General features: G+C 39.1%; 1 protein-coding gene across 1 annotated transcript in view; it reads right to left on the reverse strand.

Moving 5' to 3' along the window:
• Nucleotides 1-15,340, reverse strand: part of LOC124545063 (ubiquitin carboxyl-terminal hydrolase 32) — a 230,329-nt gene that overhangs the window by 115,373 nt on the left and 99,616 nt on the right. The window contains exons 14-16 of the mRNA XM_047123861.1: nt 11,402-11,571; nt 8,416-8,572; nt 7,453-7,594 (exon numbers count right to left, since the gene is read on the reverse strand). Of these exons, the coding sequence (XP_046979817.1) occupies nt 7,453-7,594; nt 8,416-8,572; nt 11,402-11,571 (469 nt within the window). The remainder of the gene's footprint in view (nt 1-7,452; nt 7,595-8,415; nt 8,573-11,401; nt 11,572-15,340) is intronic.

Below are 15,340 nucleotides of genomic sequence, written 5' to 3' on the forward strand. Positions count from 1 at the left end.
CACATTGCTGAAAACAATACTGATGAGCTAATCAATAATGATTATAGTAATTTACTATCTTTGAGTAAATCTCAATGTAGTGTATTGTTGCACTGTTAGAGTAAATAGGGAACAAGAAATTGATGATAGTGTAAGTCAGGTTAAAGCAACAGAATTATCAAGCAGTGATAATGAGGTTAGCAATGAACCAGAAGAGTGTAGTCTTCAGCATATTATGTATAAACTGAAACAGATGTTGAAAGCAAATCATATAAATGAACAATATGAGGCCGACTAGGAGAATTACTAAAACTGAGGAGTCTAATACAAGTTTGGGTAGGAAATATGACTAAACTATAAATGAATTAAAACAAACTAGAAACAATCTATCAAAGAAAATTTATGAGCAAGTTAATCAGCTGACCAAATCTCGTGAAAAATTAAAAATGGAAATTAGGGTTGACCTGTCTAAATTTAAGGCTGAAATGAAAGGCACGAAGGAAATGTTTCGCATAGAAAATCAGAAGACAAACACCAGAATTGATCAGTGAAAAGATCATTGGAGAAAACAGAAGAGGAATTATCAGAAAGGATTAAATACAATGAAAATATAATCAAGAAACATAATGATAAAATTAGTGAACTAAAATCTAGTAATGATAAAGTAAGAAATAAATCGGGTACTACTGATCAGTGTTGTCATAACAGCATCACACATTTCAATGCTGGAATTACTCAAATAAATTAAAGAAGTAGAGGGCAAGAGCCATGAAATAAATAATGTCAAACCTGTGTCACAACAGAGCAGGTGAAGTTACTAAAATGATAAAAGAAATTGAACAATCTGTGACTAAAAATGTTGATGGTAATAGCAGGAATGAAAGCAATATGTTGCTTGAGTTGAAAATAAAATTACAGAGTGATTACAGGCATGATATAAGCAGGAAAGGAATCAAAATGGAACAGGAAGCTCTGATGTAACTGATGAAACCTTTTTGCAGGTATGCAAGTTCTGTCAGTTTTCAACAAGAGGGTTTAAATCATCCTGCTGCATTTGTAAAACATTCTGAGAATGCATTGCCTAAAACATGGGATGATAGAAAGAAAAATAGATTCGTCATAAGGTCATAAGGTGGCTGAAAGTCAAAACAATATCATGCAGAATGAGAATGGGTTCTTCTTGTAGAACATATGATGAATCTGTAAATGCTTCCCTTAAACAATACAGGTCGAACACTAAGCTAAATACTGTAAGCAGTGACATTTTCATGGGAAGAAATTTAGTTGGCAGTGGGTGTCAAAGTTATAAAGAATTCTTTCACAATTATTTGGAGAGGAACTTATATTTAGATGATACTCTGAAGGAAAGAGATTTAATTACTAATGTACTGGTCGAATTACCTGTAGGTGTGCAAGAAAAATTATTAGGAATTCCAAAAATTAATGTTGTTGGTATTCTGCATGTGCTTGAACTGCTGGAGTCATTGTTGGCATAAGTTAACACAAAGAAGGTGGAGAGGTACTGGGTGGAAATGGAGTAGTCAAGATAATAGACAAAGACTGGAATCTCCAGGTTGGAAAACTAACTATACGAGGAAATTAGACTACTACTCTCCGTAAAGATGACATTTTGATTTGAAGACGATCATAAAAAAGGGACTGTAACACATTTAGCATTTGGTCAAAGTCTTCTTCAGGAAAGGATCCCCTCCTCCCCCCTTACACACACACACACACACACACACACAAAAGCAAGCATATCTCACCCACAAATGACCATCTTCAGCAGCTTGGACCAGAATGCAGCTGTTACACAGAATGAAAGCAAAAATCTGGAAGGGATAGAAAGACACTGGTGGGAGTGGGGGTGAGGGTGGGAGAAGAGAGCACTGTCTGGTGGAACAGGTAGGGTCCAAGATCGCAAACAGACGTAGTGGTAGAAGGCCAGGGGCAGGGAGTTGGCGAGGGTGGAAAGGAATGGAAGGCAAAAAAGGAGAGGAGTGAGGAAGGAGAAGGATGGGCAGATGCATTGGCAGAGGGCAGCACACAAAGAGGATGACAAAGAGGATGAGGGGATGAGAATAGGGAGGAGATGTTAGGACGGAGGGGATGGAAACTGATAGATGGAGGGTGCGGGGACAGTTGGTTAAGAGGTTGGGGTTGGGATAATTTCAGGAGTGAAGAGTGTACTGTAAGGACAACTCCCGTGTGGATAGTTCCAAAAAGGTGGTAGCTGAGGGGAGTATTCAGATGGCCCACATTGTCAAGCAGCCATTGAAATTTTTCAACTCCACATTGTGGCACAGCACGGTTTACTTTGCTCTTGGCCACAATTTGGTGGTGGCTGTTTATCCTGGTGGACAGCTGGTGGTAGTCATACCAATATAAGAACTTGGGCAGTGATTGCAACAGAGTTGGTACAGGACACGGCTGCTTTCACTGGTGACCCTGTCTCTGTTGGAGTAAGATAAGCCTGTGACAAGATGGGTGTGTGGATTGGACAGGTCTAGAACCTGTGTCTTCCATAGGGATATGATCACTGTGGCAAGGGGTTGGGATTGGGGGTAGCATGGTGGTGGACTAGAACACTGTGGTGCTCTGGGGACGGGGGGGGGGGGGGGGGGGGGGCAATGGAACACCACTTTAGGGGATGTGGAAAGGATTTTGAGTAAGATGTCCTTCACTTCAAGGTATGATGACCTGTAAGCAAAGTCCTGATGAAGGGTGTAGTTCACTTGTTCCAATCTAGGTTGGTACTGGGTGACAAAGGCACAACTACTTAGTAGCTGGTTCTAGATGGTAGTTGTAGGATTGAGGGTGTGTGGGGAAATTGCATGGGAGATCTGTTTGCAAACTAGATCTGGGGAATAGTGCCTGTTTGCAAAAGCTTTGGTGAGATCCTCAGCACAGTGGACAAGGCAGTTCTTGTCACTGCAGATATGCCACCCCACCAGTGTCCAAGCTGTATGGAAGAGATGTTTTGGTGTGAAAGGGATGATAGCTGTCAGAATGCAGGTACTGCTGGTGGTTGGTGGGTTTAGAATTGACAGAGGTGTGGATGGAGCCATCAGAGAGGAGGAAGACAATGTCCAGGATGGTGGCATGCTGGCTTGAAGATGACCAGGTGGTGCAAATGGGAGAGATGGTTTTGAGGTCTTAAAGGAATGTCTACAGGGTGTCTTGGCTCTGAGCCTCAAATCCTCCCACCCCCTCCAAGAAAAACAGTTACAAAAGAGTGCCCTCTTTATCATCCAATATCACCCTGGACTGGAACAACTGAACCACACCATTCTTCAGGGCTTTGATTACCTGTTGTCATGCCCTGACATGAGGGACATCCATCCCAACACCCTTCCCATCCCTCCTAAATTGGCATTCCATTGCAAACCCAAGCTCCACAACATCCTAGTTCATCACTATGCTACTCCCAATCCCAAACCCTTGCCACAGGGATCATATCTCTGTTGCAAAGCCAGGTGCAAGACCTGCCCATTCCACCTACCCAGCACATCCTATTCCAGTCATGTCATGGGTTTATCCTAGCCCAACAGAGGCCAGGCCACCTATGAAAGAAGCCACATCATCTACCAGCTCTGCTGCAATCACTGCACGTGATTTATACTGGTATGACTACCAACCAGCGCACCAGCAGGATGAACAGCAACTGTCAAACTGTGGCCAAGAGCAAAGTAGCCCACACTGTGCCATAACATGCTTGATTTCAATTTCTGCTTCACAACTGGGCTGTCTGGACCCTCTCCTCCACCACCAGGTTTTCTGAACTGTGCTGATGGGAGTTATCCTTACAACACATTCTCCACTCCTGAAATTATACCGGCCTCAACCTACATTAACCTAATGTCTCCACAACCTCCATGTAACATTTTCTGAACCCTCTTCCCTGCCCCTTCTGTCAGACAGCACTTTTCTCTCTCCTTACCCATACCCTGCTATCCCTTCCCTTTCCCCACCACCTCCAGATTGCTGCTTCCATTCTACATGTCGGTTGCATTCTGGTCTGAGCTGCCGGAGATGGTGGTCACGAGTGTGTGAAGTGCACTTGCTTGTGTGAAGAAATGTGTAACTGTCTTGTTGTCATGCCTATCTGCAACTCAACGTCATCTTTAGGTTCAATAGCAATCAATCTTCTCCTTATGTTACCAATAATAGATAACGAGACAACCTGCTAAAGGTAGAGGAGGATGGTACTGTGGAAATTTCCACAGTAATAATGATCAGTATCAGAGAGAGGCAAAAGGTGACAGACAGGATGAGGCCAGAAATTGCAAGAGATAGGAGTGAAATGAACACGCCAATGCAGACAAACTATTTTAGGAGTTCTGATGATATCCAATTGAAAACTGATTTAGAACAATGTCCAGTTAATGTTAATTATTTGGAACATGAAGGAGAGGGATGCTGTTAAGGAAGATTTAACATTTGAAGAGGACAATAAGGTCATTAAAAGAGTATTAGCTACTCTAGGTTCACAGAGTGACATTTGTGCAATACATATAGAGCTATACTTTAAGTTAAAAGAGGGAAATGATACTCCAGAACTGCTAGTGCAAGTGGTGAGAATTGTTTGAGCCATTGATGTTAAGAGTTAATAAAGAACCAAGTAATGTTGCTGATTGAAATTAAAGATAAAATGTTTAATGTGAATGGAATGATCATTCCTGAATTTTACATCAAATTAATTTTGGGTTAACAGAGATCTGTGTTGTGGTAGATTTTGCAACAGGAGGTGTTAAAAAAGTATAGGTAGAGAGGAAGACGAGTTGTTATTTATGGGATGTGTGAGCCCGTAGCATAAACAGGGCGAGGTTCAGGTTAAAGTACTAAAGGGTGAAGTTAATGATTACCTTGAGGAAATTGAAAATGGAATAACAGAACACGAAGGTGGCACAAATGGAGAATATGGAGAGACAATACTTGTACCATGTTTAGTCAGGAAAAGATGTTACAAAATAATGTAGATGAGAATAGTGGACACGATATTTGTAGGTGGCTGCAAGAGCAACAAACAAAATTATTATTATAAAAATGGATAAACCAAAAATATTAGAGGAGCTGGTTCAAAAGTTTAACAATAGTCAGGTTATATCTAGTACTGATCTTGCAGTCAGTTTCTGGCAGGTACTGCTAGCTGAAGAATGTAGAAAATATAAAGCTTTCATTTACATGGATTGGTATTATCATTTTCATGTGATACACTTTCACTAAGAGAGGAATTACCAGCAAAGGTGACACGTTATATGGATGAAGTGCTGATTCCAGCAAATAGACAGAACACAATGAAATGAAAGGACACAATTTCAGAGATTTTATGGTCTCATACAGATATGATTTTATGTATATAGACTGAAGCAGTGAGTGAATATTTGTACCAAGGCCAGGAATCAAATTCCCCCATTTACATTCGATGCTGAGGTGCTGATCCAGAACATGGAGAGCCTTGGCAATTCTGTTCACATGTAAGTGGGAATTTAAAGTAGACTGGGGCGACAGCGAGAATTTCGATCCAGGAGGGAGGCACGTCAGGGTAATCTGTGCAGTTGCGTGAACCGCTGTACCAAGGTGGTTTAGTGGCTAATGCACCTGCCTAGTAAGCAGGGCACACGGGCTCGATTCCTGGCACTGGTACAAAGTTTCACTTGTCTCTTCAGTCTATATACATAAAAAAAAACATTATTTTACTTCTACTTACAGTCAATCACTCAAGAAAATTTAGCAGCAAAAAAGTAGGGAAAGAGTACCATGCACCGAGTCGTGCGGCAGATGGTTTCTGAGGGTGGGAATGTGCCTGCTAGTGTTTACTATTATCGTGCTGGAGCACTGTACAGAAATCCAGGAATCGCATACTAAATGTGGTGCAAAGCAGCACACTGTAGTTAGTTAATATTTATTATTCGAACACTGCTATGCTCCTCCAGCCGTACCATCAACATTAGTTATAGTAATAGAAGGTTAATAATAATTTCACAAGGTCATTAACTGAAGTCAAAACAAAAAAAGAGAAGAACATTTAACTAAGTCATTACTAGTGGAAGACGATGGATCAATCAGAAGTGTGCAATGAATAAGCAAGCACCAAACTGTTAACGTAACCCACTACAGTATGAACGAGGCAACATGCTTTGCGACAGCCACAGAGTACAATGCCAGTAATTATTTGTCGCAATTAACATGGCCACAGGAAACATTTGTGTGTAACAATTAACATGAAGTTTTATATCAGTTATGAACAAACGCGACACGTGTTTTGGACAGTATAGTGTAACGAGTTACCAAAAACCATTTGTCGTGTTGCACAATACCTTGATGAACAATCGTGTAATGTTTTGACCAACTTGTAATACCATGAATCATTAGATCAAACAATGGAAACTCCAGTTTGGAATACCAACAATGTACGGAAAAGGTAGTTCACTACTTACCATAAAGAAGACAAGATAAGTTACAGACAGGCACAATTAAAAGACCCTTACAGTTTAGCTTCCGGCAAAAAAAAAAACACACACACACACACACATTCATTCACACATGTAAGCATACCTCATGCACACATGGCTGTCATCTATGGCAGCTCAACATGGCTGTCATCTATGGCAGCTCAGACCGGAATTTGATTGTGTCTTGTTGTGATGCTCTGAACTTAGTTAGCTTTCACGGAATTTGATTACATGAATGAAAATATTATGGCTCTTACTTGCATTTCTTTGTTGCCGCTAAACATTAACTAACAAAATTCAAATGACATACTGTATTTTGATAACTTTATTTTGTAGCACTGGATTTTGTCCCACACTGTCATTCCAGTTTAGCACAGTTTGTTGTTTGTATCTAAAAACCTGTGCCTATGTGGAAAAGATGCCAATCAAGACGAGATGTACAGGACTACTTTAAAAGACACAAGGTAAGGGTTAGTAAACCGAAGTCAGTAATACTAGGAAGGTTAAAAGCCATACCCTTATAAACAATAGTACTGATAAAAACTGGCACTTTGCAAGGTGGGTATGGTATTTTATGAAATACACCATCTAACGAATAGGTAGGCAAACACAACAATAACATTAATAACAATAATAATAATAACAATAATAATAATAACAATAACAATAATAACAACAATAACAATAACCCTTTACAATGTTTCTGTTGACAGTACTAAGAATTTTGCCTCTTGCAGGTCTATTCCAACCTCTTCTAAGCAAATAACAAATAATAACATTGCATTTCCTACCACTAAACCCTGTGATCTTTAATTCCATTTACTGCCAGTCAATCCCGTAGTCCAAAACTACCATAGTGCACCAATTTTAAATCCTTACAGACCACGGATAACATATTACTCCTAGACAATATAACAACTCCCTACACACTGATAAATAGAGTATTATGTTCTCGTATTACAACTCAAACATCTGAAGTGTAAGAAAATTGGCAAAATACAGGTACACCTTAACTCACCTGTTAAGTTCATAGAGGTGCATGTTACTTGTGAAATATTGAGTGAGAGCCCTCGTGTTGCTCACACACTGCAATGCTGCATTCATGAAGCATGTATTACCCAAGTTGTTGAGACCAGTCGCTCCTCTTTCAGCTGGGACAGCTGTAAAGTGAATTATTTATAAATATTACAATAAAATTTTAAATAACTACTACATAACAAAACATATATAGTATGTACCATGCAGATAACAAATACTAGTTGCTAAGGGGTCACCTTGAGCTGGCACACCAATGGCATTTACATTCCTTCAACTGTGTACTATTCCTGCTTACCAAGCTGATAAAGAAAATGTCGAGTAAGTTAAAATTTTTAAGATCCATGGTACTACTCTAGTATCTGCATTTCGCTAAATGAAAGCTCTGATCTGCTCGCTTATTTTTTTCAGGTTTACTTTTCTTCTTCTTTTACTTGCTCTCTGCAATGGCATTAGGATTCAACTTTTTAATATGCTGCTTTACTACTGTTCCTATCTGCAGCTTATGAGTTCAATTTTCGTTACAGCCAAGAATGTTTCAGTGCCTTGAGCACAACTGAGTTGCTCCTTGAGGAAGTAGTGGTGGACTCATTTTGAGAAAGGAGACATCAATGACTATGAGACGGGAAGATAGGTGTGTTAACTCCCACCCACAATCTGCATTCAGAGTAACTTACCCTTCTTGTTACAGCAAACTCCATATTCTTATTTTGATTTTTGTCCAAAATGGAGAGATCTAAGGCTCCATAAATGAGAAATTCAATCACAATCTCTTGTACATAATGTACAATCCCATTAATACATTCTCTGCTGAACAGCCATAGTCATCTGTCCTTTTCTGCTACAGTCAAGTTTTACAGAAAAATTCTACACAAGAAATATGTGCATGATGAGAGTTAGACAATTTTATGCCGTATCAAATTAAGTTTCAGCTGCAAGCACTCACATGGTTTACGCTTGTCCTGTAAATGATTTGCCAGTGATCCCATTTCTTCAGGCCAAGTAAGGTCTTTGTTCCTGACTTCAATCAAAAGCTGGTCTTCATCCATTATACCCAAATCCTCCAAAGTAGGTTCTTCATCCTCAATAAGAAGCATGTTGTTCTGCAACAGAGAACAATACAGTTGCATACACTTTCTTCCTTTCCTTTCTACTATTCTGTATCCTGCAAATGCCAGGTTGGGACTGATATATCATGTACCATATTTTTATATATGCTATTATTACGATGGGGTCATCACTCCCAAAGGAATTTTAAACTTACTGCCCCTCCCTAACTCCCTCCCTCCCTCCCCCCCCCCCCTCCCACCCCCCCCCTCCCTCCCTTCCCCCCTCCCTGTTGGGAAGGAATCCGCATATCACTTCTGACTCCATCTAATGTTGATCGCATGGTCAAATGTGACAATGTTTATTGAAATGTTTGTGCAATGTGTAACTAAGGTGTCACAGGGAAACCAGCCAGGCATTTACCTCTGCAGATCTGAAAAATCATCCAAAAACCACATACAGGCTGGCCGATCCCAACCCTGATCCCATATTTAATTTGAAATATGGATTTGATTTGGGGCTGCTGCACCAATCTGTGTTCCAGAAGCAGACACCTTTAAAGTGCTCAACTATCTGATAGTAATAGCTGCATACACTGTGTCACAGAAAATGTTTCAAGACACATTCTAACTTTGAAACTTCCTGGCAGATTAAAACTGTGTGCCGGACCGAGACTCGAACTCAGGACCTTTGCCTTTCGCGGGCAAGCACTGCCAGGAAGTTTCATATCAGTGCACACTCCGCTGCAGAGTGAAAATCTCATTCTGGAAACATTCTAACTTTCCCAGTTCAAAAGCAGAGGTTAAATTACTATAAAGAATTATGAGAGAAAGATTAGATTGCAGACCTTCAGTAACTTCAGCAGGTTTGATCAATTAATTACTACATGATCAAAGTAACACTGGATTCCAGGAACTATTATGCCCAGACTTTACTTTCCTTTCTCTGTTATAACTATACATGTTTCTTAAGAAACCTACCAGATTAAAGTGAAGATGGACACAGGAATATAAAAAGAAATGCCATGAAAAAAATTGCTGTACGAGCATCGGAGGAACATAACTCTATTTTAGCGATTTTACAGGACAGATGAAAGATGATTTTTAAAAATGTAAACTGCTTGTTTCAGTGACACAACACAAATTATATTGAAAAATCTCTACACAACTAAAACACACATTTAAAAGCTGTCAGATGATGATATATCTTTAAATATAGTACTTACAGGTTCACCTTTGTTTCTTGTTTAATGTATTGCTAAGGAGACAAGTCATTATGAATCTAAGTGAATCAATCTAAATAGTGGTTTTACGCTTTGGAGATATGCTGGGAAAATATATCATAAAAAGTTAATTTCCATAGTACAAACTGATTAATTGCATATAAAATAAATGAATATTAGTCCATTTTTGTACCAATGTCACCAATGACTGTTCACTTTCTCACTTACTTTCATAACAATCAACATCCCTGTTGTCTGAATCTTCAACTTTCTCTTCTCAAAGAGTTCTGTAAAATGTGTATACATTTTCCTGATAATGCTGGTGTGGTAAAGATCTGTAAGGTCTTATTTTCTCTTCCTGAAGTTTTAGTGCTCCATGTATTTCAGTTTCAACTGGAAGGCTGTCAAAATCTTCTCTATACTGGCTAACTTCTAAACTGTTGACCATGGGAATGTTCCAAAAATGTTTAATTAAAATAACTTCTGCAATACTGAAGCTGTGTCACATTAAGTCACTGAACTTTATTTTGTTATCGGTTAATTTTCATATTTTTCAACAGTTCCATCTGCATAGCACCAAAATCCAGTTAGTCTTTCTAGTCCATTTCAAGGACTTCATACAGCCTTTGTTTTGATACAGCCTGAACAACAGTAAACTACCCTGAAGAGTCAGAGCTGTTAACAATTTTTGTAGTCCTCTATATACCGGCATGGGTTGAACTGCACTCCATTAAAGAGTCTCCAGGCTCAGACAAGCATTGCTGTATCGTAGGAATGTTTAGAGTTTGTACAGCATGAAGAAATGTGGTGCAACATAGACACTTCGATTTTGTACTCCGGTAGTGTTTGAGAACAAAACAACCGAATTGCCCTCTGCAATCTTTTGGTGTTCTTGAAAAGTATACAATTCTAATTTAATAGATCCACATTTAGCCACATCTTCATTCCAATGTAATTTCTAGCATTCTTGATATCACTACTGTATACTGTTATCCACTCATCTTTGGCAGAAAATGGCCTTAGCTGCCATGTCTGGACAGTACCTTACAGCATGTAGGTCAGAATTCCAAAATTGAGATCCACTTCTCTAAGACAAAAGAACATAAGTACCAATATGTCTATCAGTCTCATCCACAATGTGGAGATACACAGCAGCTTATTCTCACCTGCAGAATAGAGAGATAGAGAGAGATAGAGAGAGAGAGAGAGAGAGAGAGAGAGAGAGAGAGAGAGAGATGTCATTTTGAAACAACAGCTGATTACCACGAAAACATGTTAAAGCTGATAGTCAGGTATTTGGGGACACATTCTTATGATTCTCACATGATGAAATGAAGAGATACTAGGAAGAAAAGAAGGAAAAAATAGCTAAATAAGTGAAATACACACTCCTTAGTAGGCCACAATGAATTAAAAAAACTGCAAGACTATTGTTGTTTTGGCAGAGGAGAATGTAACCTGTACTCAGTGCTTAGCCATGTGTTATTTTGACGCAATAAAATTCACTGAAGTTATAAATATACATATAGTTTTCTAATGTGTGCATGTTTTATCTATGACAATTATTTAAGACCAGGTAGTTGATTACCGCAGGTTACGATTAGCTACAAAAGTGTCATGGTATGTACTTGAAATTAAGATATATCCATGTCATCTAACTTACCTCATCCCTATAATGCCATAACCTCATGTCCTCTGGTCTTATCCTGAGACGAGCACACAAGAAGTCGTAGACTTGCTTGATCGTAGCCATACGGCTGAACGCTGCCACATATGCTAATTGTCGCTTAGGTGGTGTGGGGAAATTGGAAACATAGGCATAACCTGTGGAACCTGCAATGTTAAAAATAATCATATTAATTTCTTTTCTTTTATAAATCTAATACCATAATTTTCATAAAGAGATGAAAAAGTACTTTTTCACAAAAATATTATTTAATTATGCTAACTAAAACATTATAATTACTAAATATAATGGAACTGATAAACAAAAAATCTACTCACCAAGTGGCTGCAGGTGAACACGCATGTAAAAGGTATTAAGTATTACGTTTGTAATTGAAACATGAAATGATGGCAGTGAGCTTTTTAGGGAAAATTTGTGTGTACAATGAAAGGATAGGCAAATGGGAAATGGATGTGGTGTATTTGTCACAGTAGACAAGAAACTATACTCCCCTGAGACAGAAATTGAAGCTGCATGTGAGACTGTTTGGGTAAGACTCCGTATCACGGGTGGGCATAAAGTGATAACAGGATCTTTCTATCGCCCACCAGACTCATCTCCTGATGTAACCAAAAGCATTAAGAGAAAATCTCAGTTTACTTGTATGTAGGTTCCCCAAAAATACCATAATGATTGGTGGCAACTCATCGTCCAACATTTAATTGGGAAAATTACAGTTTTGTTAGCGATGGGTGAGATAAGACATCACGTGAAACTTTACTGAATGCCTTCTTTGAAAACCATCTAGAACAGATAGTTAGGAACCCCATTCATGACGGAAATGTATTGGATCTAGTGGCAACAAATAGGCCAGAACTCCTTGAGGATGTCCACTTCGAAACTGGTATCAGAGACCATGATGCAGCAGTGGCAACAATGATCCAAAGTACAAAGGACAACTAAAACAAGCAGAAAGATATGTGTGTTCAGTAGTGTCATATCTCAATGAGGAACTTGAAACTTTTGGCACAGGGCAGATGCATGTAGAGGAACTCTGGCTCAAGTTTAAAATAATAGTCGACCATGCACTGGATAGACATGTACCTCGTAGAACAGTACATAATCGGACGGAATCTCCATGGTATACAGTCACTGTGTAAACAGATTATCTGCATAATAGGTGTTTTAAAAAGCCTTGGGCTACAGATAGATAGATGCTAAATGAATTACATGACTATCACAGTAGAATATCGTCAAATGACATTTCACAAAATCCAAAGAAATTTTGGTCGTATGTAAAGGCTGTTAGTGGCACCAAAGTTAGTGTCCAGTCCCTAACGAATGAGACAGGAACTGAAATTGAGGGTAGCAAAGCAAAAGCTGAAATGCTTAACTCTGTTTTTCAAATATCCCTTTACAAAGAAAAATCCAGGAGAACTGCCCCAATTTAATCCTCATACCACTTAAAGGATAAATGAAATCAATATTAGTGTCAATGGTGTTAAAAGAGAGCTGAAATCATTAAAACTGATCAAAGTTTCAGTCCCTGATGGAATCCCTATCTGATTCTGTACTGAATTTGCAGCTGAGTTAGCCCCTCTGCTCACTACAACATACTGTAGATCCCTGATGCAAAAAACCATGCCCAGTTTTCGGAGAAATGCACAGGTCACATTCATCTACAAGAAGGGTAGTAGAAATGAACCTGAAAACTACCGTCCAATATCCTTGACATCGATTTGTTGTAGAATCTTAGAACATATTATGAGCTCAAACACAAAGAGGTATCTTGAAAAGAATGAACTCCTTAGTGCCAACCAGCATGGGTTTCAAAAACATCAATCACATGAAACCCAACTCACACTTTTCTCACTTGACATACTGAAAGCTTTGATTCAAGGCAACAAGGTAGATGCAGTCTCTTTATTTCCAAAAAGCATTTGACTTAGTACCACATCTACACTTATTGTCAAATGTACAATCATATGGGGTATGTGGTGAAATTTGTGAATGCACTGAGGACTTCTTTCTTGGTAGGGAGGAAGCAACATGTTATTTTGGATGGAGAGTCATCGTCAGTTGTAGAAGTAACATCAGGGGTGCCTCACGGAATAGTGTTGGGACCCTTGCAGTTTATGTTATATATTAATGAGCTTACAGACAATATTAACAGTAGGATCAAGCTTTTTGCAGCTGGTGCCATTATCTATAATGAAGTACTATCTGAGAGAAGCTGCTTAAATATTCAGTCAGATCTTGATAAGATTTTAATGTGGCACAAAGATTGGCAACTTGTTTCCAATGTTCAGAAATGTAAAATTATGCATTTCACTAAATGGAAAAAATGTAGTATTCTATGACTATAAAATAAGTGAGTTACTGTTGTCAGCCAAATACCAGGGTATGATACTTTGTAGGGATATGAAATGGAATTATCACACAGGCTCAGTAGTGGGTGAAGCAGATCGTATACTTCAGTTTACTGGGGAAGTGTACTCAGTCTACAAAGGAGATTGCTTACAAATCATTGGTTCAACTGAGATACGGGCAAATTGTTGAAGACAGACTTAAACGATCCCATGAAAGTCTGTTAAAACTTTTAAGAACCGGCTTTAAACAGTGACTCTAGGAATATAGTAAAACATCCCACATATCACTCACATGAAGATTGTGAGGGTAACACTAGAATAATTACTGCATGCATAGAGGCATTCAGACAATCATTCTTCCCACACTCCGTATGTGAAAGCAACAGGCAGAAACCCTAACAACTGGTATAATAGGATGTACCCTCTGCCATGCACCTCACAGTTGTTTGCAGAGTATAGATGTTGATGTAGATGCACTCTCCTGCTGCCACTTGGAGAGTAGATATTTTTCTATCCAATTACATTATATTTTCAAAAACTGATTATTTTCATTATTGTAATTACTAAACATTTCATCTGTTTCATCACAAGATTACAAAACTTGCACATACAGGCAATAACTAGTAACTGAAAAACATGGCATGAAATGCTAAAGATTAAATGAGATATATGAAGATCCGTACGACCATGAAACAATATAGCTTGACATGATAAGTAGGGTAGTGGAGGATTAATCGGGGTAACAAAAATTAATAGGGTTTCACTAAATCGGATTTAAACTAAATAGATGCATTAAAACAAACATGGAAGGGTAATGAATTACAAAAGTTTGGGCTTGGCTTGCTACATATATCTACACAGTTACACAATAATGTGGAAAATTAGCACACCGTACACTATTAGAAGGCACTGAAGTACAAACTGGAACATAATACTGAGTATAACTTCCTTTCCCCCCCCCCCCATGAACCACGGACCTTGCCGTTGGTGGGGAGGCTTGCGTGCCTCAGCGATACAGATAGCCGTACCGTAGGTGCAACCACAACGGAGGGGTATCCGTTGAGAGGCCAGACATACGTGTGGTTCCTGAAGAGGGGTAGCAGCCTTTTCAGTAGTTGCAAGGGCAACAGTCCGGATGATCTGGCCTTGTAACAATAACCAAAACGGCCTTGCTGTGCTGGTACTGCGAACGGCTGAAAGCAAGGGGAAACTACAGCCGTAATTTTTCCCGAGGGCATGCAGCTTTACTGTATGATTACATGATGATGGCGTCCTCTTGGGTAAAATATTCCGGAGGTAAAATAGTCCCCCATTCGGATCTCCGGACGGGGACTACTCAAGAGGATGTCATTATCAGGAGAAAGAAAACTGGCGTTCTATGGATCGGAGCGTGGAATGTCAGATCCCTTAATCGGGCAGGTAGGATAGAAAATTTAAAAAGGGAAATGGATAGGTTGAAGTTAGATATAGTGGGAATTAGTGAAGTTTGGTGGCAGGAGGAACATGACTTCTGGTCAGGTGACTACAGGGTTATAAACACAAAATCAAATAGGGGTAATGCAGGAGT

This window comes from Schistocerca americana, chromosome 8 (genome assembly GCF_021461395.2).
Source record: "Schistocerca americana isolate TAMUIC-IGC-003095 chromosome 8, iqSchAmer2.1, whole genome shotgun sequence".
NCBI classification, from domain to species: domain Eukaryota; kingdom Metazoa; phylum Arthropoda; class Insecta; order Orthoptera; family Acrididae; genus Schistocerca; species Schistocerca americana.